General features: G+C 43.0%; 1 protein-coding gene and 1 pseudogene across 2 annotated transcripts; one reads left to right on the top strand and one right to left on the bottom strand.

Annotated features, from left to right (window-relative positions):
* Positions 1-1,831: 1,831 nt before the first annotated feature.
* LOC106145288 (small integral membrane protein 10-like protein 2A) lies at positions 1,832-5,403 on the bottom strand. Of its 2 annotated transcripts, XM_078034249.1 has the most exons (3): positions 4,630-5,403; positions 3,828-3,996; positions 1,832-3,716 (listed from the first exon to the last, which is right to left on the bottom strand). In XM_078034249.1, exon 1 carries the CDS (start codon positions 5,173-5,175, stop codon positions 4,951-4,953), a length of 225 nt encoding a protein of 74 aa, XP_077890375.1. In that variant the 5' UTR covers positions 5,176-5,403; the 3' UTR covers positions 1,832-3,716; positions 3,828-3,996; positions 4,630-4,950. The 2 variants fall into 2 exon arrangements, 1 of the variants encoding a protein (XP_077890375.1); XR_013431662.1 differs by lacking the exon at positions 3,828-3,996 and having other exon boundaries at positions 4,630-4,954.
* Positions 5,404-10,774: 5,371 nt separating this feature from the next.
* On the top strand, positions 10,775-12,464 carry LOC101961012 (dol-P-Man:Man(5)GlcNAc(2)-PP-Dol alpha-1,3-mannosyltransferase-like; annotated as a pseudogene).
* Positions 12,465-24,428: the final 11,964 nt, after the last annotated feature.

Raw genomic sequence — 24,428 nt, 5'->3', positions numbered from 1 at the left:
CTGATGCTGGAGGTATCAAAATCCCCAAACCGCTGGGTACAGCGCAACATGCCTATAATTCCAGCAGCTCAGGAGACTGAGGCAAGAGGATCATGAGTTCAAAGTCGGCCTCAGCAAAAGTGAGGTGCTAAGCAATTCAGTGAGACCCTGTCTCTAAATAAAATACAAAATAGGGCTGGGATGTGGCTCTGTGGTTGAGTGTCCCTGAGTTCAATCCCTGTTACCCAAACTAAGAAAGAAAAAAGCCCCAAACAGTGCATGTCTTTTGGCCCACTTCCAGGAATCTATATAAAGGAATTAATTGATCATGACTATCCTTAATGACATCTGTCAATGCATGAACCACAACTACATACACACACACACACACATACACACTCTCTCTCCATACAATAATAAATAAATAATCAAGAAATTTTGGCAAATGCATGATGATATCTTTGTACTAGGCAGGGACTACCAGGCAGCCTTGGATGTAGAATCTTAATAACATGGAAAGATAAGCAGAGAGTGAGAGGAGCAGGTTCCAAAGCAGGATGTCCTCCCGGCACACCTGTGCTCAGGCAGAACAGTTCACCCCAAACCCAGCAGCTTCCCTTGGGTGGGGGGAGTGGAATGGGCCCTGCACATTTTTCTTCAGGCCCTTGCTCTCTCTGCCTCCTGGAACTGTCTGCTTCCTGCTCTCTTCCTCTCTCCTGGCTCAGTTGCTTAAATTTCAACAAGTCTCTGGAAATGGGAAAAGGGGAGAAGGCAGGTGGTCCACATGGGCAGTGGCCCCAGCTGCTCCCCGTAGGCAGCTCCATTTTGAGATGACCCCCAGGCCTGCTCCCCCAAAGCCCAGGTTCTCTTCTCTGTGTCCTGAACCCCACCCCAAAAAGGCAGGGTCACCTTCCCCCTTTGCTATCCCACCACACTTTCTGCCCGATTCCCTGTCCCTCTGTAGGGAAAGGGAGCTCAGGAAAAAAGCCTCTGCTGAGGGATCTATTTCAGAACAGGCTCCCACCCTCGATTTCTCTCAAGTGGGAGGAGGGTTGGGTGGGTGTGGGATACGCTGAGGCTGGCTTTGAACTCACAGTCCTCCTGCCTCAGCCACACAAGTTGCTGGGATTACAGGCATATGCCACTGCACCCAGCCATGAGGAGCTCCTGATGACGGGCAGAGTGCAACCAGGGTCCCAAAGTCCACACTGTGCTCTCCTGAGCAAAACCTTCTGACCCAGGATGCCTCCAGCATCCTGCACTCCCCACAACCTTCTCCTGCCTTGCCCACCCCACCCCAATTCCTAGCTTCTCTGGGGGAGCTTCTGGGAATGGGGCTCTTAGGGGACACAGATTAGGTCTATGGTGGGAAGCAGACATCCAGGTGCAGGCTTCCTGGGTGGTTGATCTTCTCCAAGTGTCCCCAGCAAGCTGCTTGCAGAAATGCAGTGAGGTCCTTCCCCTGCTGCTGAGGGGGTCTCTGGGACACATGATGGGACCTGCAGATGGTCTGCCTGCTTCTCTTTACCCTAGAGGTTCAGCTGCATTAAGCACTTTGAACCCCCAGCTCTATAATGGAAGACAAGACTCATTTCAGGTCCTTTGAACAAAGGTTGTGAATGGGACCAGCCATCCTCTCCTGGGCCAGGCTCTGCTGCCATTCGCTCCTTGGGGAGGAGGACGGTGGTCCTGCCAAGTCTGGTCCTGGAGCAGCTTCTGATGAAGCAGCAGGTCCTGACACAGCCTGGACCTGGCCCTCTGAGGCTTCCCCAGCCCCTGGCCCTGGGAACTTCCTCCCCACCTGCCCTTGGCAAATGCACCAAACCCAGCAAAAAGAGGACTCCAGTCAGTATTGTAGTGTTCTGAACTCAAGGACTTTCTTTTTAACATAGGGGGACAACAACATGTGACAATATCAGAAACAAGAACATATCCCTGACCAGACAGTGCTGGCCAGCGCAGAGATCATCACACAGAAATGTAAGGTCATCCAGGCTGGGTCTCTGAATATGTAGAAGCTCCGCCACCTGGAACACAGACTGCAAATAAATAAAGTGCATGGAGACCCCATCACGCAGCAAGGGCCCTTGAGGGAGAGAGAGCAGGCAAGAGGGGAGGCAGGAAAGCAGAAGCTCACCCATGGGTCAAGGCCCCAACAGTGGAGGAACACAAGGCTGGGTGGGGCCTGGGGCCAATCCCTTTTGGCAGAGGTGGCAAAAGACCAAGCCAGGGTGCCGGGCAGGGTTGGGTTTCCCTGGAGTGGAGGTCTGAGGGTGGCCCTGAGGCTCCACTTAGTTTTCTCCCTAGAGAAAAGGGCTCCTAGGCCCCAAGTGGAGCCCTTTGCAGAGAGGGCTGGGCAGCCAGAGCAGCTTCTCATACTCAACAGCTCCATCCCCTCCATCACACACCCACAAGCTTGCTGGCTCACTCACACACACATGCGTACTCAAACATGCACACACACTCAGTGAGGAGTGAGGGGCCATCCTCCTTCCTTCCCTGCTGACTGAGGAAGAAGCTTGAGCTGGGGATCCTGTCACCCAGAGGGTGGGACCAGGGTCTGAAAGGGCCCAAACTGGGTAGCCGACCCAAGGAGGCCCCTTGGCTCCTGCTTTCTTCTTCTACCCTGTGTCTCTTGTCCCATAGAGGTGGCCCAGAGACCTGTGGATGAGGTCAGAGGCTCACAGGTCTCCAGAAGTGGTCCTGAGTGGACAAGATGAGAAGGGTCAGCAGGATGCAGGGCTCCAGAGGGACTTGGCACAAGGAAGGAAGCTACCAGGCCTAGACTTTGGGAAACCACAGGGGCACATGGCAGCCGTGTTAAAGCCTCCATCCTTGTGGTGGAGCAAACTGAGATCTTCATTGGAGACCCCAGATCCAGTGGGCAGCTGAGAAGGGCAGCAGGTAGGAGGCTGGGCCACTCTGTCCCTGGGACTGGCCAGGCTTCTGCAGGTTTTGGTCCCAGGAACTCAGTACATGGGACTTGAGCTACCAGTGCCAGAGGAGCTGAGGGAATAGGCATGGGTGGTGAGGACTCCCCTTGGGCAGCTTCTGGCTATTTGGGGATTCCAAATAGCAGCATGCCTGGGGCCTCCAGAGTCAATCCCAGATCATCTGGATGAGATTCTCCTGTGTGATCCTGGGGATGGAGCCTGAGTCCAGGGACAGAGAGAGGGTTCAGAGACTCATCTCTCTTGTGCCCCATCTCAGCTCACTGTTTTGTCTTCCTTGGGACCTTCCATACCACTCCAAGGAAAGCCAAACCCCAGATTTCCTACCCCTGGACCCCTCTCCTCCTAGGTGCCTCAGAGCTCTGTACTCCTTCCCTGTTCCACAGGCTGCCAGATCTTAAGGAAGTCTGTGGAGGGAGTGGGAGATTGCAGGTCCAACAGCAGACTCAGCTCCACCCTCCCACCTGTGTGACAAGGGCAAATCCCAGCCCCTTCCCTGGAGCCCCATTAGTGGGGAGAATATATCTCCCTCACAGTGCTGCTAGGAGATCTCTGTTCCCAAGTAAACATGACCCTCCTTCCCATGCCAGGGCCCAATCCCTGGGCCACCCACCCTTCAAGGCCTCTGTCCATGCTGGGCCTCTACCAAGAAGGCCCTTCCCCTCCTCCTGGGCATTTCACTCAGTTGCTCCCCAGGTGGCTGCAGGAACAGAGGCACTTCCAGGCAGGGATCAGATTCTTGACAAGCCAGATAAGTGGCTGGACACCACCTATAAAGACCAATGCCTGAAAAAGAAAAAGATGGAGACCTCAGATTTCTTGGCCACAGACAGAGGGCCTTGTTTCCTGTGTAGCCTTCCCTGCAACCCCCCTTCTCCTTCTGCCCTCCCTACCTACCCAGACTGAGAGCTGCTGCCTGCTCAAGGAGATCCTTCCATTTTCCCAAATTCTCTGGGCACCCAGTGGGCTTCCTGGGTTATCCTGGGCTGGAGGATGGGCTTCTGTGGCTCTGATAGGGCAGTGGCTGGCGCTGCAGGGAGCCTGAGCTGTTGGTCACAGAGCAAGCCTGTGGGGGAAGGGGAGAGGCAGGATCATCTCTTCCCTACTCCTCCAGGTCTGCAAATGAGAATGACCCCAGATGGGACTAGGGGAGCAAGACGGATTTCAGCAGAGGGTACAGACCAGTCCTTTGGCCCCAAATATAGGGAAAGAGGCAGATTTGCAAATGGCTGTGTGGAGATGAAGAGAGGCCCAGGGTCCTGAGATCTGAAAAGGGGACAGACCTGGGGCTTGGCTATAAGGCAACCATCCTTGCCATGAATCCTCCAAGGTGGGTGGAGAAGGGTGGGCACATCTTTTGTGCTTCAGGGACTTCCTGGGACCTTACTGACCCATTCCCCAGCGTTCAGGTGACACCACCCCAGTCTCTGTAAAGGGAGAGGGGATCCGCGCTGTGTATGGGAGGGGGCTTCTTATCTGTCCCGTGGTGATATCCTGACTCTCAGAGAAGCTCAGGCTGCCCCTAACCCCCTTGAGGAAAATCACAATAGGGGAGCAGAGGAGAGTCTGAGTCTGCCTTGCCTTTCCCTAGCTTGCCTTGGCATCTTTTCGGGCTGTTTTGTCCGAAACCTCTAAGGGTCCTCGATATCTACGTGGCTTAGCAGCTGAACCCCCACCCCCATCCCATCCTTTCTCCTACCTTTTTGCTCAGACTTGGCAAATGAATTCGCTGCAGTAAAATTCCTTCTTTCCGATTTCCCGGTTTGGGCCAGTGTGAGGCAACAGGTCAGCTGGACTCGTAATTTTTTCGAGCCCAAAGCAAAGGACCCGTTGCGTGAGTTTTCTTGCGGTGGTGACAGGGGTCGGGTAGTGGTTCCCCAGACGCGGGTGTCTACAGTTGCAGGGACCCAGGCCACTCTGCATCCCAAAGCGTCTGGCGGCCCCGCTGTCCTTCACAAGGTGTCCAGGCTCGGCGCTGGTGGGCAGGCGACTCTGACCCGGCCACCACCGCGGCTGGCGCTCACTCAATCCGCACCTGCAGGCGGACGTTGAGTATCACCGAGGCCAACACGTAGCAGTAGGGGAAGTTCGTGCGCAGCCGCCAGGCCAGGTCGAAGAAGGTGATCAGAGTGCGGGTGAGCCCCTTGCAGAAGGCGCTGTAGGAGCCGCGCACCGAGGCGAAGCGCGACAGCCACACCGTCTGGCCCGACAGAGCCGCTGCAGCCGCCGCCGCGGACCCTGCCATGGGCCAGGGCCGCCGCAGGCCCCGCTGACCCGCTGACCTACAAGAGCGCGGACCCAGGGCGAGGCCGATGAGAGGTGTGGAGTGCCCCTAACCTCTCCGAGTCCTGCCCTCCAGATCTCCCCGCCCACACCCGGCTCAGGCCATCCTGCAGCCTCCGCCTCCGACCCCCTCCTGCTCCAGGGACCCGCTGGTCGCACAGCCCCGCCCCTTCCCGCAGCAGCCTCCAGCGTAGCTCCGCCCACACAGTGGTCCCGCCCACATCCATGATCTACAGAGGGGCCCCTACTCGCGAGGCCCCGCCCACAAGGTCGCACCTCACCGGCACAGCCCCGCCCATGGGACCCGCCCCACCTCTACCGCGTAGCCTCCCCAAGTCCCTAAGAGCCAAGGCAGAGGCCTGAAAGGACCGGAAGGCCCTGCTGCCAGGATTTGCTCTTGCAGAATCCTCTAGAGTGTAGTGGGGGTGCAGGAATGGCGGGAGTCCATACAGAAGCTCATCCAGAAGGCCCTGTGCATTCACAGCACCAGCCTTCTCCCACAGTGTCCCCAGAAAACCTGGCCAGACAACCCACTGTACCTTTCTTTATTTTGCATTTCTCTTTCTTTAATACACATTGTGCAGGAACTGTACCAGCAAGTGCCACCAAACAGACGAGAGCGTTTTTTCTGGTTTTTGTCTATTCACTGGTCCTGTGTACTTGGTTATTGGGGAATCTTTCTCTTGTCCCTTTCTCAGCACTCATCTAAGCACCCTGCCATGGCCCAGGGCCTCCGCAGGCTCCGCTGACCTGCTGACCTACAGGAGCGCAGACCCACGGGGTGGCCCATTGTTGGCCCTGGTTCCTGCACAAGCTTGGTTTTCATTTGTCCTGGGTTATGGCATTTTCTTGCCGGTGTGCTTAAAAGCCCTTTCCTGGTTTCATCTAATCTTTACATAAGCTAAAGCAAACCCACTGCAAATTTGAGGATGTTTTTACAGAGTAGTTAGTGAAATGAGGAAATGCTTATGTTTCCTTACGTTTAAGACTTTAAAAGCACTCACCATGACCCCATTCCAATTTTACAAAACTTCCCTGAGTATTTATACCCTCTCAAAATGCCTGTTCCCTGTCACAGTTGAACATTTCTATTGCATCCTATACAACTGTTTAGGGAACCCAAAAGATTCACATACATTTGGGCAATTGCCTAACTACATGTTCAAGTTGGGGGGGGGGGGGAAGGCAGCTCCAGAGCCACCAGGTTTTTGTGTAACTTGAATTGTTTTTGTGTGAAAATTGTTCAACACTGTTCATTTCTGGGTAAGGGCGGTAGGAGGGAAGACTAGACTTTTTAGTCTCTCTCTCTCGATTATATATATATATATATATATATATATATATATATATATACACACACACACACACACACACAATGTGTCTATGCATATTATTTAATACAATGGAAAATGTTATGAAAGAAAAAAAATCACATAAATATAGACTTAAGCCACATAGAAACCTTTTTATTCCAGCCTGGATTGAGCACCATTCATTTGCAAAGCCTGTTTCCTCCAATGATTTCTGAAACTCACCTTGACCTTTTCTTGTTTATTTTTAATATTTAATTTAAAAATAATTATAAATTCACAGGAAATTTTCCAAGTAGTATCATAAAGATATTGTGCCTTTCATCCAAAGGTGACAAGTTCTGTAGATGTTGCAGTATATCTAGAAATCAGATAGTTCTGATATAATGCTTGATGTCTTAGCATGCCACCAAGGTTAGCAAACTGTTTTGCTAAGTTACTAAACTCTCCATATAGTAATAATGTCTTATATAGTTTTAGAAATTGTTTTAGATGCTATGAGCCATGTGCCTGTAGTTAGCAAGTGGCAATCTTGCTTTATACATCTTCTATCTCATGAAAAATTTGAAATTAAAGATTTAATATAAGACTTAAGTCTGACTTTAACCTTTTGTTGTGAGGGACAGGTGGGGATTGAACTCAGGGGCACTTGATCACTGAGCCACATCCCCAGCCGTTTTTTTGTATTTTATTAGAGACAGGGTCTCACTGAGTGGCTTAGCACCTCCCCATTGCTGAGGCTGGCTTTGAACTTCTAGTCCTCCTCCCCCAGTTTGCAGAACCGCTGGGATTACAGACATGAGCCACTGTGCCCAGCATAAGTCTGACTTTTAAAGAAGTCATCTCAGTTATGCTGTTGGGAATGTGACTTGGTTTGCAAAATACATTTAAGATATTTTACTTGGAAGGAAAGAAGCGAATGAAGGAATTAGTGGCAGTAGCTCAATAGTAACAGGTTTATTCAGGGGAGAAACGTGGGGGGGGGCTAGTGGAGGACATGAGGCTTGAGGCACAATAGGAGAATGAAGAAGTAGGGGGATTTTTGTGGTGTCAGGGAATGATCATTTGGTTTTAGCCTCCATTTTTTGAGGTGGTCACTATTCTATGGGGAAGCAGATGTTTTCAGGATTCCAGTCCCAGATAAAAATTTCTATTTCTCACACATGTACTTGTTGGCCTTCTCTTAAGAAATGTCCATTCATCCAATGGGAATTTAGATGGTGCTGGGGCCCCTGGTAATACAGAGCAGAATAAATGAAGAGTCTGCAGCAGTAGTCAGGGATTAAAAGACCCAAGGTCAGAACATTATTCTTATTAACACCTTTTACCCTCTATAATTTCACCCATCAATTCCCACCCTGTTTTACTTCTACCTGTTTCCAGGATATTTATTATCAAGATTTTACTGTCTCTGACATTGAAAATTGTGCTTATCTTATTTTATGATATACCAATTTATTTTTCAGTTGGCTCTATTACAAAGTTGTAGGTCTATTTCCTTCAGAAATTGTAATTAGTACTTTGTTGCATCATTTGGCTTTACTGTCTAAAATCTATTTTCTTTGTTTCTTTTCTTGCCCTTATTTTATATCAATTTGTAAAATAAATATTAAATTTTAACTCCAAAAAAAGAGAGAAATGTCCATTCAGATCCTTTGCTGATTTTTAAATTGAAGTTATATAGACATAAAAAGACACTTACCATTTTAACCATTTTAAAGTATTTAATTCAGTGGCCTTAGGTACATTCAAAATGATATGCATCCATTAGCACTATCTTCTTTGAGAACTTTTTCATCAATCCAAATGGAAATCTCAGGCCAATCAAACAGTCACAACTCAATACACTTCCTGCTTCTAGCCCATGGTAACCACTAATCTATGTGTCTATAGATTTTGCCTATTCTGCATATTGCATATTAATGGAATCATACCATTTGTGGACTTTGTGATGACTCATTTCATTTGTTGCATTTTAAAAATCTATCCGTGTTGCAGCATATATCAGTACTTTATTTCTTTTTATGGCTGAATAATGTTCCATTGTATGAGTATACAATATTTTGTTCATCTAATCATCCAATGAAAGACATTTACAAAGATGCCAGAATAGTGGTACCAGAACTCACCTGCTCCTCTATGGGATAAAAGCAAAGCAACAGATGTATATTTGCATATGGAGGTGAGTGGTTTTGGGGAGAGCAGCAGAACTCAACAGCAGAGAAACAGACCTGGTGAAATCTTGCAGAATAGCAAGAGAAACATGTTGACTAGCACAATTGCCAAGGGATAGGGAGTCTCCTTTCTGCAGGGATAAAGGTGAAAGAGAGTCTCAGTGAGCTCTAATGGTGGAGAAGATGGCACTCTGAAAACAAACTACCTAAATAGATAACAGATCTGGGGTGTGCACAGTGAGGTAACTTCACAGAACTAGAAAAGCAATTCTAGAATTCATATGGAAGCACAAAAGTCCCTGAATAGCCAAAGCAATCTTGAGCAAATAGAACAAAGCAGGAGGCATCACAATATCTGATTTTACAACATACTACCAAGCCGTAATAAAAACTATCACAAGGTGGCCAGCACCTTGCCAGAGTAATTCTTCCTGTGCAGGAGGGAATAAGCCACCTGAGAAAATTAAAGTCTGAAGTAATTAGTGAAGAAATAAGAGACAAAGTCAGAATTGGTTTTAAGGGAGTACCTGATAGATTCTTCCAGTCCTGGTAGGAGCTGAAACAGAACAGCTAGAAAATGGCTCCAGTAGTTCATTTAAGGGAATACATCAAAGGCAGGGATAAAATTTCAGGGGTGGAGTGATGTCTTGCAGTGGACAGGTTGATTGGCATCTTGTCATCTCTGAGAGGCTGTGAGGCTATGTGGCTGCAGCATGTCACCCCATCTCTTGTGCTGTGTGGAACATTTTTGCAGAGCTAAATGAGAGCTCACATGTATCTGGGCACTCTTATCAGCAGGATGGTGGCTGGAAGTTCCCAGATACCAGATTTTCCTGTTCACTGGCTATGATGCCAGTTTGTTCTATGCACAGAACATGGATGGCTTCTGACAAAAAACAAAAAACAAAAACAAAAAAACTGCAAAGTATTGGCATGGAAACTGACATGAAGACCAGTGGAACAGAATGGGGGACCTAGAAATAAATCCATGCACCTTCAGCCAACTGATTCTCAACAAAGTTGCCAAAAAAAAAAAAAAAAACCTACATTAGAGAAAGGACAGCCTCTTCAACAAGATGGTGCTAAAGATTGAAACTTGACCCCATCTCTCATTTGGTACAAAAATCAACCCCAAATTCATCAAAGATCTCAATATAAGACCTGAAACTCTGATATTGCTAGAAGAAAACATAGAGGCAACACTTCAAAACATTGTTGGCTCAGGTAATGATTTCCTGGATATGACTCCAGAAGCACAATAAACAAAAGCAAGAATTGACAAGTGGGATTACATCACATTGAAAAGCTTCTGCTCAGCAGAGGAAACAATCAATCACCACAATTCTGTGGGTGAAGATAAAACCCACAGAATGGTGGAAAATCTTTGCCAGTTATTCATCTGACAGAAGATTAATATTAAGAATACATGAAGAACTCAATAAACTGCAAAATCAATTAATCCAATAAACATGGAAAATGACTTGAATAGACACTTCCCAAACAATTAGTACAGGTGGTCACCAAATATGTGAGAAAAATGTTCAACATCTTATCAAGCAAATGCAACTGAAAACTACAATGAGATTCCATCTCAATCCAGTTAGAATGGCTATTATTAAAAAAAAAAAAAAAAAAAAGAAGGGTGGGCCATGGCCCAGTCTGGGAACAATGGCTACAATGCACCTGACAAGACTGGTGCCTACTGCTGCAGGAGCTGTGTTACATGCTGCTGGTAGCCTCCTGCCTCTGCCTGGTGGAGATAGAGAAATTGACAGGATAGCCTACATGACCTAGGTATAGGGCATCATCAATGGCATATATGATTATACACAACTGCAGGGTGACACTGGACCTCTTGCCTACCTGGCTAGCTTTCTGTACATCTTTATGGGCTGGGACATTGATATCCACATGGCACAGAACATTTTTTTTTTGGTACTGGGGATTAAGCTCATGGGAACTATACCAGAATCACATCCCCAGCCCCATTTTTGTATTTTATTTAGAGACAGTCTCACTGAGCTACTTAGGGCCTCACTTTTGCTCAGGCTGTCTTTAAACTCACAATCCTCCTGCCTCAGCCTCCCAAGCTGCTGGGATTACAGTCCACTGTGTGCCACTGTGTCCAGCTGCACAGAACATCTTTTCTGTGCTCTACCTGATCACTTTGCTACTTGATTTTTTTTCTTTTTTTTTATTGGTTGTTCACAACATTACAAAGCTCTTGACATATATATTTCATACATTAGATTGAAGTGGGTTATGAACTCCCAATTTTACCCCAAATGCAGATTGCAGAATCACTTCGGTTACTTAATCTACTACTTAATTGATTTCTTAATCTACTATCTACTGCAAGGTATCTCCCTTTGTCTTTTTCTTCATGTGCTTCACTTCTTACCACATCCATTGCATCTTTGTGCTGTGGCTCTTCAATGACCCAGTGGCCATGGCACTGTTCTTTCTCAGTATCAACCTCTTCCTGGCCCAGTGTTGGGGTAAGGCTGCTGCTGTTTCAGCCTGGTTGTGGAGATGAATATACTACTCTTCACCCCTGGATTGCTATTCCTTCTCCTCATGCAGTTTGATTTGTATGGTTTCTTCCCCAAGTTGGACACCTGTGCTGTCTTTCAGGTGATGCTGAAGTTCCCCTTCATGCTGGAGAACCCCATTGACTATCTATCCCACTCCTTTGACCTTGGCTGCCAATTTCTCTTTCATAGGACAGTGAACTGGTGCTTCCCCTCTCTGAGGTCCTATTCCTGCATCATACTTTCCACCTGACCCTGTTGGCTGCCCACCTCACCATGCTCTTTCTGTGTGTCCTCTGCAGATGACACAAGTTGCTAGTGTTGGAGCACATTTTGCTCTCCAGGAATACATACCTGACTATTTCCTGCTGCTCTGCATGTATGCCATGTTATCATTCTACTGCAGCTCTGGCTGGGCCCACAGTCTTTCCCCAAGAGCATCCAGCACAGCAAATAAGTCCCCTGAAATCTACCCCCTTCCCTCCAGTCCACTCTGGGGACCCGGGTGGGATGGACTCTGTGCCCTTTCAAATAAATCTTTCCAAGTCCAAAAAGAAAAAAAGAAAAGAACAAATGCTGGTGAGAATGTGGAGAATCAGGAACAATTGTGGGAACACTTATACACTGTTGGTGGGAATGTAAGTACAGCTACTGTGGAAAAGAGTATGGAGTTTTTTAAAAAACTAAATATAGAACTACCATACAATCCAGCTATACCATTCTTGGGTATATATACAAAGGAAATGAAGTCTGCATACAAACAGACTTCTGCATACCTATGTTTATTGTGGCCAAGATGTAGAATCAGCCTAGGTGCATGTCTATAGATGAATTCATACAGAAAATATGGTATATGTAAGGTCCTTGCTTAGCATCTGGACGGCCATCTTAAGTGACAATCGCCATTTTAAGAAAAATTTCACTTTCCCACCCAAGGGCGTTTCTGAGAAAGGCTTACTACTCCCTCATACTAACCCCACCTCATGGTTAAGCCCTCATTAGGACCTGCTGGGCTTTAATCCCTGAGCTGGCCCCATAATCCCAAATCCCAAGCTTGTGTTGCCTCTCTCCATCTATGGAGAGATGGCCTTTATTTGTCAGCTCTGACAAATAAACTCTCATGTGTAGCTCTGCCTGGTCTCCATCTTTCATTTCTCACTTGCCCGTTTCCCAGTTCCTCACTTTCCTTTAGGTATATATACACAATGGATTATTATTCTGTCATAAAGAAGAATGAAATCTTGTTATTTGCAGGAAGATGAATGGAACTGGAGGACATTGTGTTAAGCAAAGTAAGTCAGGCACAGAAAGACAAGTATTGCATGTTTTCATTTACATGTGGAAACTGCAGAAAAAAGGAACACCTGTATAATCCCTATAACAAAGGGGGACAGTAAAACACCATGACCCTGAATCATCTCTATCTGTTCCCAAAATTCTTACCAAGTTAAGAGAACAATGAAAGCAAACCTGGGCTGGAAAGTCTGAGATGCATATTACCTTAAAGGATACTGGCGTTCTCTTATGCACACAGGGAATTACAGCAAGTTAGCACTATGTGTAGAAAGTTACTTTCTTGAATGTACACCAGGACAGTTGCTTCTCAGGGTGTTGCTCAAACAAATGAACAGAGCAAGCCAGTGCTGATGACATCATAGCACCAGCAGCCTAACATCTAAAACCCATCTCTGAGTGGAGATGGGTGCACAACTGAAGGCATTGTGGAAAGGATATGTGTCACTTGTCCAGTCAGCCACCACTAGACAAAACACTCTGATGGAGATGAGGCACTTCTTGGCAAAGCACAGTGAGGGACAGAGGTGCTATATGTCAGCCTGTCACCACTGAACACTTCTTAGAGCAGTCTAAGCTTTCAAGTCTAAGCTTGTAAGTTTTCCCCAATACACCAAACCAATAAACCATATATCTCCCATGCTCTCTCCAGAAACTTTCTTTGGCCTATACCACTGCCCTGGTACAATTAGGCTCTGGATAAGATATGATGGAGAAGAGAAGAGGGACTACTAGGAATTGGGAAGGAGGTCAAGGGGAATGGAAAAAAAGAGAGGTTGGGGAGAGAGGATAGAAAGGTGGATGGACATGAAAGTATGAAAATACCATGGTGAATTAAATTAATTTGTACAGTTAATGTGTATAATATGTATTAATAATTATAGTTTCAAAATATATTCCAATTCTTTTTTTTTTGTTGTTGTTCTATGAAATCTCATCTTGAATCAGTCTTTCTTTGGTTTTTATCTATTACTCTCTGGAGAGCCAGGGGACTTTTTAATGGTATTAGAGTCATCTGTCTGGTTGTCTCACTACAGTGTGAGATCTCCTTGGGTTTCTTTTAAATGTCTTACATTCAAAATGATTTTATATTCTCTAGCACCAAACACAGCATTCCTGGATTTTAAATGAATTGGTACAGGCACTTTCCTAAATATCTACCTCTTGGTAGTTTCAAAGCTGAGGCTTTCCAAAAAACTGAGGCATTGTGAAGACCCCCTCTTCAAACCCTAGAAATGTTGCTCAGGGTAACAACAATGAGTTTATTAAAAGGATAGTAAAAGGAAAGGCGGGCTCTCTCAAGGTAGAGAGTGGGTCCTCTCAGAGAAGAAAGACACAAAGTGCCTCTCCTGCATTCCAATTTTATTGGGGGATCCCAAGGAAGTGTCCAGAGAGTCTCACTTAGGTCCACCTCTTGACTTTTGACTGACAACAGTGTGACATAAGACTTTCAAATCCTCACTGCCATGAAAATTCTATGTTACCTTGCCCATGCTGAGAGTTCTGATTAGACTTTTGTAGTTGTAGATGGACACAATACTTGTATTTTATTTATTTATCTTTATGTGGTACTGAGAGTCAAACCTATTGCCTCACATATGCTGGGCAAATGCTCTACCACTGAGCCACAACCCCAGCCCCCTGATTGGATCCTTAACCATAGAATTTTCCTTATCTACCAAAATTCGGTCAGTGAAAAAGTTCACAAAATTATTTCCCTTCAAAGTAACTTGGGTTCCTCTTATCAATGTTATTTTCTTCTTGTCTTTCCTTGCAGAAAACAGGTAGTTTGCTGAGGAATGTGACATATCCTGTTCATGTAGGCCAGGCAGGGATGCAGGTAAATTTCTTTTTGGCAAAGAAAGCATGTGGGGGTCAGCACAGTGGACCCATTTTATAGAATTTCTCTCTCTCTCTCTGGTACCAGGGATTGAACTCAGGAGTACTAAACCACTGAACCACATCCCCAGCCCTATTTTGTATTTTATTTAGAGACAAAGTCTCACTGAGTTGCTTAGCACCTCACTGTTGCTGGGGCTGGCTCTGAACTCACAATCCTCCTGTCTCAGCCTCCTGAGCCCCTGGGATTACAGGCATGTGCCCAGAAGTTGTCTCAAATATTATGCCATTTTTTTGCAGAAAGGTGGAGAGTGACCATTATGTAAAGCTTTAAAAAAATTTTTTTTAGTTGTTGATGGACTTTATTTTATTCATTTATTTATATGCAGTGTTGAGAATCGAATGCAGTGGCTCACACATGTGAGGCAAGTGCTTTACCCCTGAGCCACAATCCCAGACTGTGTGAAGCTTTTTAAAAATAAAATTGTGCTCATATTACTTAAAGATCATTTATTATTAAAGTTTCTTTGGTACAAGTTTAGAAAGCAGAGAATTCTTATGATATACAATGAAATAGAATAGTCCAAATCAACGCATATCATTTTTTCATGACAGATAAGCAAAAAATTTTTTTCTGATCTGAAAATCAAAGTTAACACATTAGGTGTTATAGATTTGTGCATTATAGTTGAAATATTATACTTGAGAAAATTTACTACCATGTTATAAAGTATGGATTGATAAATTTTAATCTGTGTCTAAAGATTCTGCACACTATCATTGGTTTTGTTATCTGAGACTCTGTCCTTAGCACCAAGCATACAAGATATGTTTCCAGTTACTCCTACAGCACAAACAAATCAGGTGAGTTGGCTTTCAGGAACATACTAACAATGTGGGTGTGCTGAGAATTCTAGGCTTGTGGCTCACAGTGCAGGAGAAGACAAATGCAAATCCATATGCCACTGGTCAATACATTGCTGCTCTGTTTTCCTTTTAAGCAGTGTGACAAGCTGAACTGTACCATGCAATGATTATGTGATGAAAGGATCTGAATCAAGTTTTGCACTGAAAAAACAGGATGTACCAATTATGTGGTGGTACTTATTACATGCTGAAATATGGTAATCCAAGTACTTCATCTATCATTTTTAAATGATGAAGATAATTCTACTTAAGCTGTTTTTTTTTGCTGTATGCTTAATTTTTATCTTTTTGCATTGCCTCTGCAGAACACTTTATATTCTTAGCGAGAAGAAAAGGCAAAATTAAGAAAGATCCAAATATGATTGGCATTGTGTACAGCTTGGAAATGCAGCATTAGGTTTTTATCTTATTTAATCAGGCATTTTAACAAGTGTCCTAATAGATCAGTAAAAAGAGAATCACTTACACAATTAAATTACACAAAATTTTATTTTTCCCAGAGTTAGTAATCCTTAAACTTGATATAAATCACCTCTCTGTAAACTATAACAGCTACTACTCTTAATTAAACAAGCATGACTATAACATTTTGAGCTTGTAAAGTTCAAAGGTACCAAAGTTTGACCAAATTCAACCAGTTTCTCCTTTTCTGGCATCTTCTACAAAAATGGGAAACCTAAATTTTATCTTCCCCACCTCTTTTGTAGTCAGTAGTGTCATATGGCATATATCTGAAAATTAAAAGTAGAAAAATGCTTTATGTTTTTATGCAATGGTTCTTGCTTTCTTGAAAACAGTTCAGGTACTACATTCCCATCATTCCTGCAGCTCATGGCTCCAAGAAAAAGTCAACACACTGAGGATGGTGAAGCATCAGAAGAGAGGGAGCCTGAGGCTTTAATACTATTGAACCACACTGTATAAGCCCTGAACTAATATTTCCAGACTTTTTGTGCAAGATAAGTCAACTTCTATTTTTTAAGGTATCATTCATTATTAGATGAACACAATCCAGTTATAGTAGTATGTATGTAAAAGGTGCTGCTATTAGTGGTGTATTTATTAGAAATATATCTCTCTAATCTTGAGAGAACTAGTTAAAACCTTGCAGATGGGAGAATTATTCATTAATGGAAAGGTTCATTCTGTAGGTCGTTTTTTGTAACCCCTTTGATAATGTTTTGCTGAGAGCCATAGCCGGCAGAATGACGCATGGCATTTTTGCCAGAAGAGTGGTTGAGAGGTGATGCCAGCAAGCCATTGAGATGATAATGGTTATGTTAAGCTGTGTATTCAATTGTATATTAGACCCCTGCTGTCCACTTGGGCCTGCTACTTTGGAGTTCTCCCGGGATTCCCAGAGAGTTCCCATTGGTTGGGGAAGTGTGGGAGGAGGGATTTCTGGAGGAGGGATTTTCGGTTGGTGTGGTGTGTCTGGGGAGATGGCTGCCTGCGTGGCATTTGCGGGAGTGCACAGAATAAAGGAGTTCCTGTTTAAACCTACAAGGCTGTGTGGCGGCTCGGTTATTTTGTGCCCAGCCAGACTGCAGCAATGTTTAATGGTTTTCTTTCCTTAATAAGCTAATTCATATTTCTTTTCTTTTCTTCTTTTTTTTTTTTTTTTTTTTTGGTACCAGGGATTGATCCCAGGGGTACTTAACCATTAACCACTAAGCTACATCCCCAGCCCTTTTTACATTTTATTTAGAGACAGAATCCAATTAAGTTGCTTAGGGCCTTACTAAGTTACTGAGGCTGGCTTTGAATTCACAATCCTTCTGCCTCAGCCTCCAGAGCCACTAGGATTACAGGCATGCTCCACCATGCCTGGTAAAGGATATTTCTTATTATTCTAGAAATATAGACAAAGCTGGTGAAGGCTCAGCTAAATGCATAGCCCTAGATGGAAAGAAATCTGGGAAATGTGCTTTTACCTTTCCAATCTATGTAGCCTGGCAAGATGACCCAGAGAAAGGTGATGAATGCCAATCCACAGTGTTCAAAGTCAGGATAGAGGGTGTGAGTGTGTGTCTGTCACAGTATATACCAAATGCTAAAATGCTTGATTATTTTAAAATTAAGTCTAATTAAATAGAAGTTTTAATATTTTTTTCTCATTCTATTATGGAAATCACTGTTTATAAGCCAATGTTTTTAGACTAACAATAAACTATGATTACAAAATCTGGAAACTAAAAAGAGCTTTTATTCTTGAAAAAATAATTGAAAGTCTTCAAATGCCACCATTGTAGCTTTAATAAATTTCTTGGAAACTCATGTGACAAATAAAATTTCTAGAGAATTTTTCAACTTTATATTTCAGTAGTTTGGTAATGCAAGATCATCATGCATGACATTAAATGGTAATGTATGTTCAGCAGAAATATACTAATATGATTTGAATGAGTAGATTCTATAACAGAAGGAAGGATAATAAAGGGATATTGAAAGGATAAAAGAAATTGAAGTTAAAATGTAAAGGACTGAGTATTGTAAAGTTTCTAAGCTGCAAAGCCTGAGTTAAAATGTAAAGGACCAGGTATTGTTAAGTTTCTATGCTACACTCAAAGCCTGAAATTCCTGTAGTTGTTAGGACAATTCCCGGGACTGCCCATTAAATAATCCCCCCTGACCACTTAGTTGTTTAACAACTTGGACCCAGTGGAGCTCGGCACGTAGGTACCTCAGGGCCCAAACCAATCAGTTTGAATGTACCCCCCTCTTAGGACTGACCTATCACTCCCGCCCGATCTGTTCCCGCCGATGAATGTGCTAATCATGTTTGAGAGTTGTTGTTTGATTTTCCCGCGGTGTATGGTGATTTGTTAAAGGGGACTGTGATGTATGTAGAGTCCCTGCCCTCCATAAAAAAGTGTACTTAAGCACTGCTCAACCCCTGCTCGGGGCTCTTGGCCACTCTCCCTTCTTGAGTGAGCCTGGAGCCCCAGCGCGCTGGATCCTCAATAAATCCTCTTTTGCTGTTGCATGAGTCGGTCTCTTGGTGGTCTCTTCCTCTGTCGTTTGCCGGTCTCTTACAATTGGTGTGTTGGCAGGGAATCGTGCAGCGCCAGAAAAAGAGACCCCAACGGAACTCCTCTAGGGGTAAGTAAGGCGCCTTTTTCCTTTTTCTTGCGATTGCTCAGAGCTCTCAGTTTGGTTTCCGTTTTCGGTTTAAGGGTTGGCAGGGTGGCTGCCGGCAGAGGGCGTGAGCTCCCCCTGGCGGTGGTGGACAGACATGTCCTGAAGCCACAGGCCACATCCCCAAGGGACGCCTTGGAAACTGGGGGACGAAAGCGCCCTCAACTCAGGTGTACTCTGCTGCCAACCCATCAGGTTTTGCTGGCTACTCAATTCTGTTAATTGTCTCGTGTTGAGTTTACTGTCTGTCTTTATTGTCCAGCTCATCAGGTTTTGCCAGTTACTCTAATCTTTGTCTTGGACTCATGTTAAACATTTACTGTTTGTCCTTGTCTGTGTCGCGTTTGTATTGTCCCTGTCCCTGTTTGAGTAACTCCCATTATGGGACAAAGCCATTTCATGGCTCTGTCCCTGCTCAAGGGCCCAGAATCTTTCTTTTTCAGTAAAACGTCAGACCCGGCAGACTCTCTGTGCTTCAGAATGGCCCACCCTCGGAGTTGAATGGCCCCCAGAAGGATCCTTCTACCTCCCTCTAATCCACAAAGTCAGAGATATTGTTTTTCAGCCGGGGCCACATGACCATCCAGATCAATAGCCATATATCTTAACCTGACAGGATCTCTGTGAATCTCCTCCCACATGGGTGAAGCCTTTCCTTTTCCCTGCCCCCACTTCGGCCCCTTCCCCCATGATCCTATCACTCAAACCTTCTGTTCCTCCCCCTCTTCCTTCCATTCCCCCTGAGTCACAAGATTGTAGATCTTGGGGTTGTGAAGGGAAGACCTCAGTTGGCTTGGGACCAGCACACACTTTCAGTTTTTTGACAATCTGAAAAGAGAATCTATGTCTTTGTGTGTCTTTGTGTGTCTTTTTGTCTGTGTCTGTGTTAAGTGTGATGGCATTGTTTCACTTTGGACCGATGAAGAGTCCCAAATTCCAATCTGCCTTAGACGTGTGGAGATAACTTTAGCTAAATTTTAGCCTAGATTGTCCCTAGTATGCTTCTCCTGTAAGGGACCAAAAGTCAATAGAACCGCCAGCTTTTCTGTTCTCACCTTTTACACCCCTTTTAGCTGTGTTTTAAAGAGCTTTGATATCTCGCTTTAACTTTTCTCAAAACCCTGTCCTCATTATTAAATTGGCACTAATTGGCTTTGGGGATAGGAGCCGAACTTTCAGTCATAAATTTTGGCATCCCAGAGGGGACTTTAGAGGAGTCCCCACTCTGCCTTCTTGGGGAAGCCTAGCACTCGAAACAACTGCAAGCAGAGGATGAACTTTTTGGGAGCTGACTACTGAAAGGTTAGGAGATGTGGAAAATGCCTGGTGCCTGGGGTCAGACCAAACCAGAGGAACTAATTTGTAAGTAAAAGGTGGGACTAAGGGACTCCCAGCAACTGCCAAAGCCATTTTGCTTTGGGGAACTCCCTCTTCCTTACTTGCACTTTAAGGATCACTCCACCTCTGTCTACTTAAAAAAGGGGACAATAAATGCAGTAATGTGTTGATATTATAGATTGTTTCTTGGGAATGATCTTAGCTGAATGTGTATCTAAAAGATGATTTTTTATTGTAACAATCTGGTATCTGAATGGGTTTCTAAAGCATTGCACAATCTTGTAGCTAAAAGTTGGGTTTAAGTAATTGTTTAGTTTGAGATTTCAGATAGCTCATGCTAGAAAACTTAAATACTTAGGACAGAAAATTAAAGAACTCTACTTCCAAGTTGGCAAGCAACTCCCAATCATTTAGTTTTATTTTTCATCAATTTTGAACTGAGTAGACTGAAAAGATTTCACTAGGTGTACCAGTGCATTAACTAGCACAAGAATAGTAAATTATGATATGGTATCTGTTCCCCTCAATGTGTAAAATTAAAAAAATGTTAAATTAAAACGTTGGTCTGCTTTATTAAAATGACATTAAATAGCAACAGTCTTGGAAATTTTTAAAATCTTACTTTTAGATATACATGGTAGTGTGTAGTTCTCTTTCAGGTAATTTAATGTAACTTAATACTACTTTAGGAACTTCAGAACAAAAAAAAGTAGCTTAATGATCCTAAAGAAATTTCTTCTGATGGTAGAGATCCTATTTTCAGTTTTGTGTGAGCAAGTTTTTCTAGTGTAGAGAGATATAAAGATATAAAATTTTAAAAATTACATCTTAAACTTGTATCATAATTGTCAACATCCAAACCTGAAAATTGTAATTTATAGTTAGAATGCCTTAGGCATGAGGCTTCTGCTCAGAATTCCAGTTTTCCCAGTTCCTTCCAGACCTCAGCCAGGACCTAAGTTGATATGCAAATAGAAGAAGCCTGGGGCTCAGTAGAGGACAGATCTGAGACCCAAGGAAAAAAAAAAAAAGAGTAAAAGTGTCTTTTTACCTGAACTCAAACTAGACCAAACCAAAAAGTAAATTGTATGGTATTCATTAATTACTGGCCAGTCATCTTTTTTAGGACTCTTGCTTTTTCTTAGATTCTGTATTTTTTGAGCTCATGATTTTGATCCTACAGACAAATTAATGTTTTCTGATCAGTTCTAATTTTGAACAACTGTGGAGTTTTTAAACATTGCAATGGAGATTTCACCTAAAAAAAAACAGCTACAAGGCCTTGTGTAAGTGTGCACACTTGTGTCATGTGTAGTATGTCTGTATGTGTGTATGTCCATATATCATGCATTTATATGACAATTGATAAATGTATGAGGAGCGCTCATAAAAAATTAAAAAAAAATGGATCCAAATATCTTTGATTCATGTGATTCAAATGGTTCAATTTAAATTGGGTAAACAGATAAAAGTAAATATGTCTTTAAAATTAAGCTTATAAGTTTTTCTAGGTGTTCAAAAAGACCCTAATAAAATGTTGATGTCTATGAAATAATCTGCTTAAATTAAAAAATTTACAAGTATTGTTTCAAAAGGTGAACAGAAGGAGGTTAACAGATGGAAAAGAAAAACTAGAAGGTTCTAGGTATGGATTTAATAGAGGGAAAATGTGTTTCTGGATAAGAGAGTCTATGTGATTAAGTTAATAAAAGGGTTTAAGTAAGTGATAAAAAATGTTTGTGTAAGTTGGTTATATGCGTAAGTTTTTGAGCAAGTAATCTTAAAAAAAAATAAAAATTATACAACTATGGTTAAACAACAACTGTTATTTTTCAATACTTTTTTGTGCTCTCTTTCCCTGCATAATGAAGTTCCTTCAAACTCATTTGCAGAAAATTTCTAATCAAACTTTCAACTAGCTTCTGCTTAGGCACTACCAGCCCCTGATGAACCCCCAACATCGTCAAGAGAACAGTTCACTCAGTGCTGAAGTTCACTACCAGGCCTGATGGAATGCAACGGACATCAGACAGTGGGAGACAATGAGCTCGGAGAACCTCTTAATCTACCATCTTGGATTCATGAGTCTTTATGTCCTTTTAAGCCTCCTCATGGCCCTTGGCCTCTTCTCTGTCAGTCCCTCAACATGGAACTTCTGCCAAAAATTGACCTTTGCCTTGATTTTTATCTTCGTTCTGTTTTTATTCACTCTGATCTTTTTCAGGTGCTGGTGACGCCATGTCCAGGCAACGCTTCCAGTAAAAAAAAAAAAAAAAAAAAAAAAAAAAAAAAAAAACATGGTGCCTAAGGACTTCTTCTTCCTACCTTCTTCTTTTCTGCAGTGGTGCAAAAAGTTCCCACTTGTGTGATCTAAGCCCTACCATCTCCCCCTTAGTTCTATATAAGCACATAGCTTTTCTGCAAGGTTAATATAAAAACATCAATGTAATTATGGTGCTATTAATGTGTTCATATCTTCCAGGTATACAAGTCTGTAAGGTAGAAGCTTCAAAAGAGCATTATATCAAGCTGGTGTTCTAAAGTTGTATGGTAATTTTAGGCTCAAAAAGAAAAACATGTTGGAGATTTAATTATATCATTTGTGTTCTATAACTGGACTTGTTATAAATAAGATATGTAAAGTTCTATGTTACTTTTTTACACTGAGATACAATTTAAATGTATTTTTAAGTTAATGAGAGCCTAATCTGTGTGAAGGTTTTATTGCAAAACACAAAAATACTTTGCTACTTTTCTACAAAAGGTTAAAAGCTTTCAGCCTTTCTTTAATTCATGTTTTAGATGTGATATTATGTTGTGTTAGCTAATATTCATGTGAACTTGAACAACAATTTATGTAGGCTTTATAAAATGATATCTAAAAGAACAAAGATCAGTTTCAGATCAAATTTATGAAGAGCCCTGCCTTACCTGAGATAAGGCTCTATGTCCCATCTCACTACATGTGAGAATGACTACAAAAGAAGTAGGCTAGATTTCAGTACATTTAAAGTTGCGTCCAAAAGTTGGTTTTTGTCATGATTGCCAGGATCTCAAACAGGGGATTATAATGTATAACTCTGCCAAAATTCAAGGTAGCTATTATATGAACTAAATGTTTTTACTCTTGATAATTTTATTTTGTAGTTTTCTTATAAATGATTTAAGATTGCCTGTTAATGTTTTGCAGAGTTACTGATTTAAGAACACACAACCTGGGTTAATTTAAGATAAGGAGTTATCACCTACAGGATAGAGAGATAGACATTAAAGCCCAGTACTCTTAATATAAGGCTGTTAACTTATTTGCTGGATGTTTAAGATTAAGTTTTAAAATTAAAGTTAAATTAAAAAGGCCAAGAAAATCAATATTTGGCTTTTGCCCTCTGAGTCAGTGTAAATCAGGGAATAGGGGACTTCTCCAAAGTGCTTTGCAACTCTAGGCCACATAACCTCCTGATCAGGGAGATTTATGAGACCAGTTGAGGACAGAAAGCCAATCAGTGCATTTGCTGTGAAGAGGAGGGTACTTCCGAGGGAAGCCACATGGTCAAGCAAGGCCTGGACCCATCCTAGTGCAAATGGCATTAGCAGAACTGAGAAGCTGTTGTAAGTTCCCCGAGGACTCCCAGGGAAACTCAGCTGATTGTTAACAATAGATAGAAACAAAAGTCAGTGTGACTTGCTTCATCTTAAACACTTAGCAAAGACAGTCAAAGCCAAAACATAGCTATTCTTGGACATTTTAAATGATAATAATAGTTAAATGTAACCTCCAAAAATAAGTAAACTGGAGGCTACAAAAGAGATTCTCAGACAGGAATGCCTGATAACTATCAAAAGGAACCGCCAGAGTAGTTTTTATTTAAGGCCTTTATTCCTAACCTACACAGGTAGGCTTAATGTTTACTAGTATGGTTATCCAGCCCTAAGTAACAGAATTAAAGATTTCTCTATTAGACACAGAGGTCATATTAGTAGAAGGATTTTGCAAGATCAGATGACATTAAATTATTAAACTGTATCTTAAGGGAAGGACAACTGTAACCCTAAAAGTTAAATGTTGTGTTTACATCCCTGACAATTCTGGCAATGTGACAAATAGCTTTAAAGATTTACATGCTCAGATAGAAGCCATGTACTCAGCAACTTTGTCATGGAAACAACATCTTAGCTCCTGGTTCTTGGTACTTCCTGGTGGAAAACATTGTTAGTCTTTATCTTTGCCATTATACTCATTGGCATATTCCTGTGCTATAGGATTTGTTGCTGCATCAATCTGGTTCCAGAACTAATGAATTCTTGTTTCTCTTATAGACCACCCATCACTCAAATGGCCCTCCAGCCTATTACTTCTCAATCGGACTTTTATCATGGACCACTCGATAGACCCTATTTTTAAAGGGGGACTCCAAACTGCTTGCCCCACACTGTCCCTTTTCAGCCTGAAGAAGCCAGAAAGATCTTTTTCACCCACCTTCCTTACAGTAGTAAGGAGTTCACAAATTAGAGAGGGGAATGAAGCCAGATTTAAAGTTAGGTAGTCAGTGTAGTTAGATAAATCGAGGTCTAATACCGAGTGAAATCTAAAATGGAGGCCATGCTGAAAATGATTCCAGGAAACGCAGGACAACTCATAGTAATCAGACAGCAATATGCTCCACT

This window comes from Ictidomys tridecemlineatus, chromosome X, assembly GCF_052094955.1.
Source record: "Ictidomys tridecemlineatus isolate mIctTri1 chromosome X, mIctTri1.hap1, whole genome shotgun sequence".
Lineage (NCBI taxonomy): Eukaryota > Metazoa > Chordata > Mammalia > Rodentia > Sciuridae > Ictidomys > Ictidomys tridecemlineatus.
The sequence above is the reverse complement of the archived record's forward strand: the minus strand, read 5'-3'. Positions and strand labels throughout refer to the sequence as shown.

Coding starts and splice junctions, on each gene's coding strand:
- LOC106145288 (XM_078034249.1), bottom strand. CDS start 5,175: ATGGCAGGGTCCGCGGCGGCGGCTGCAGCGGCTCTGTCGGGCCAGACG.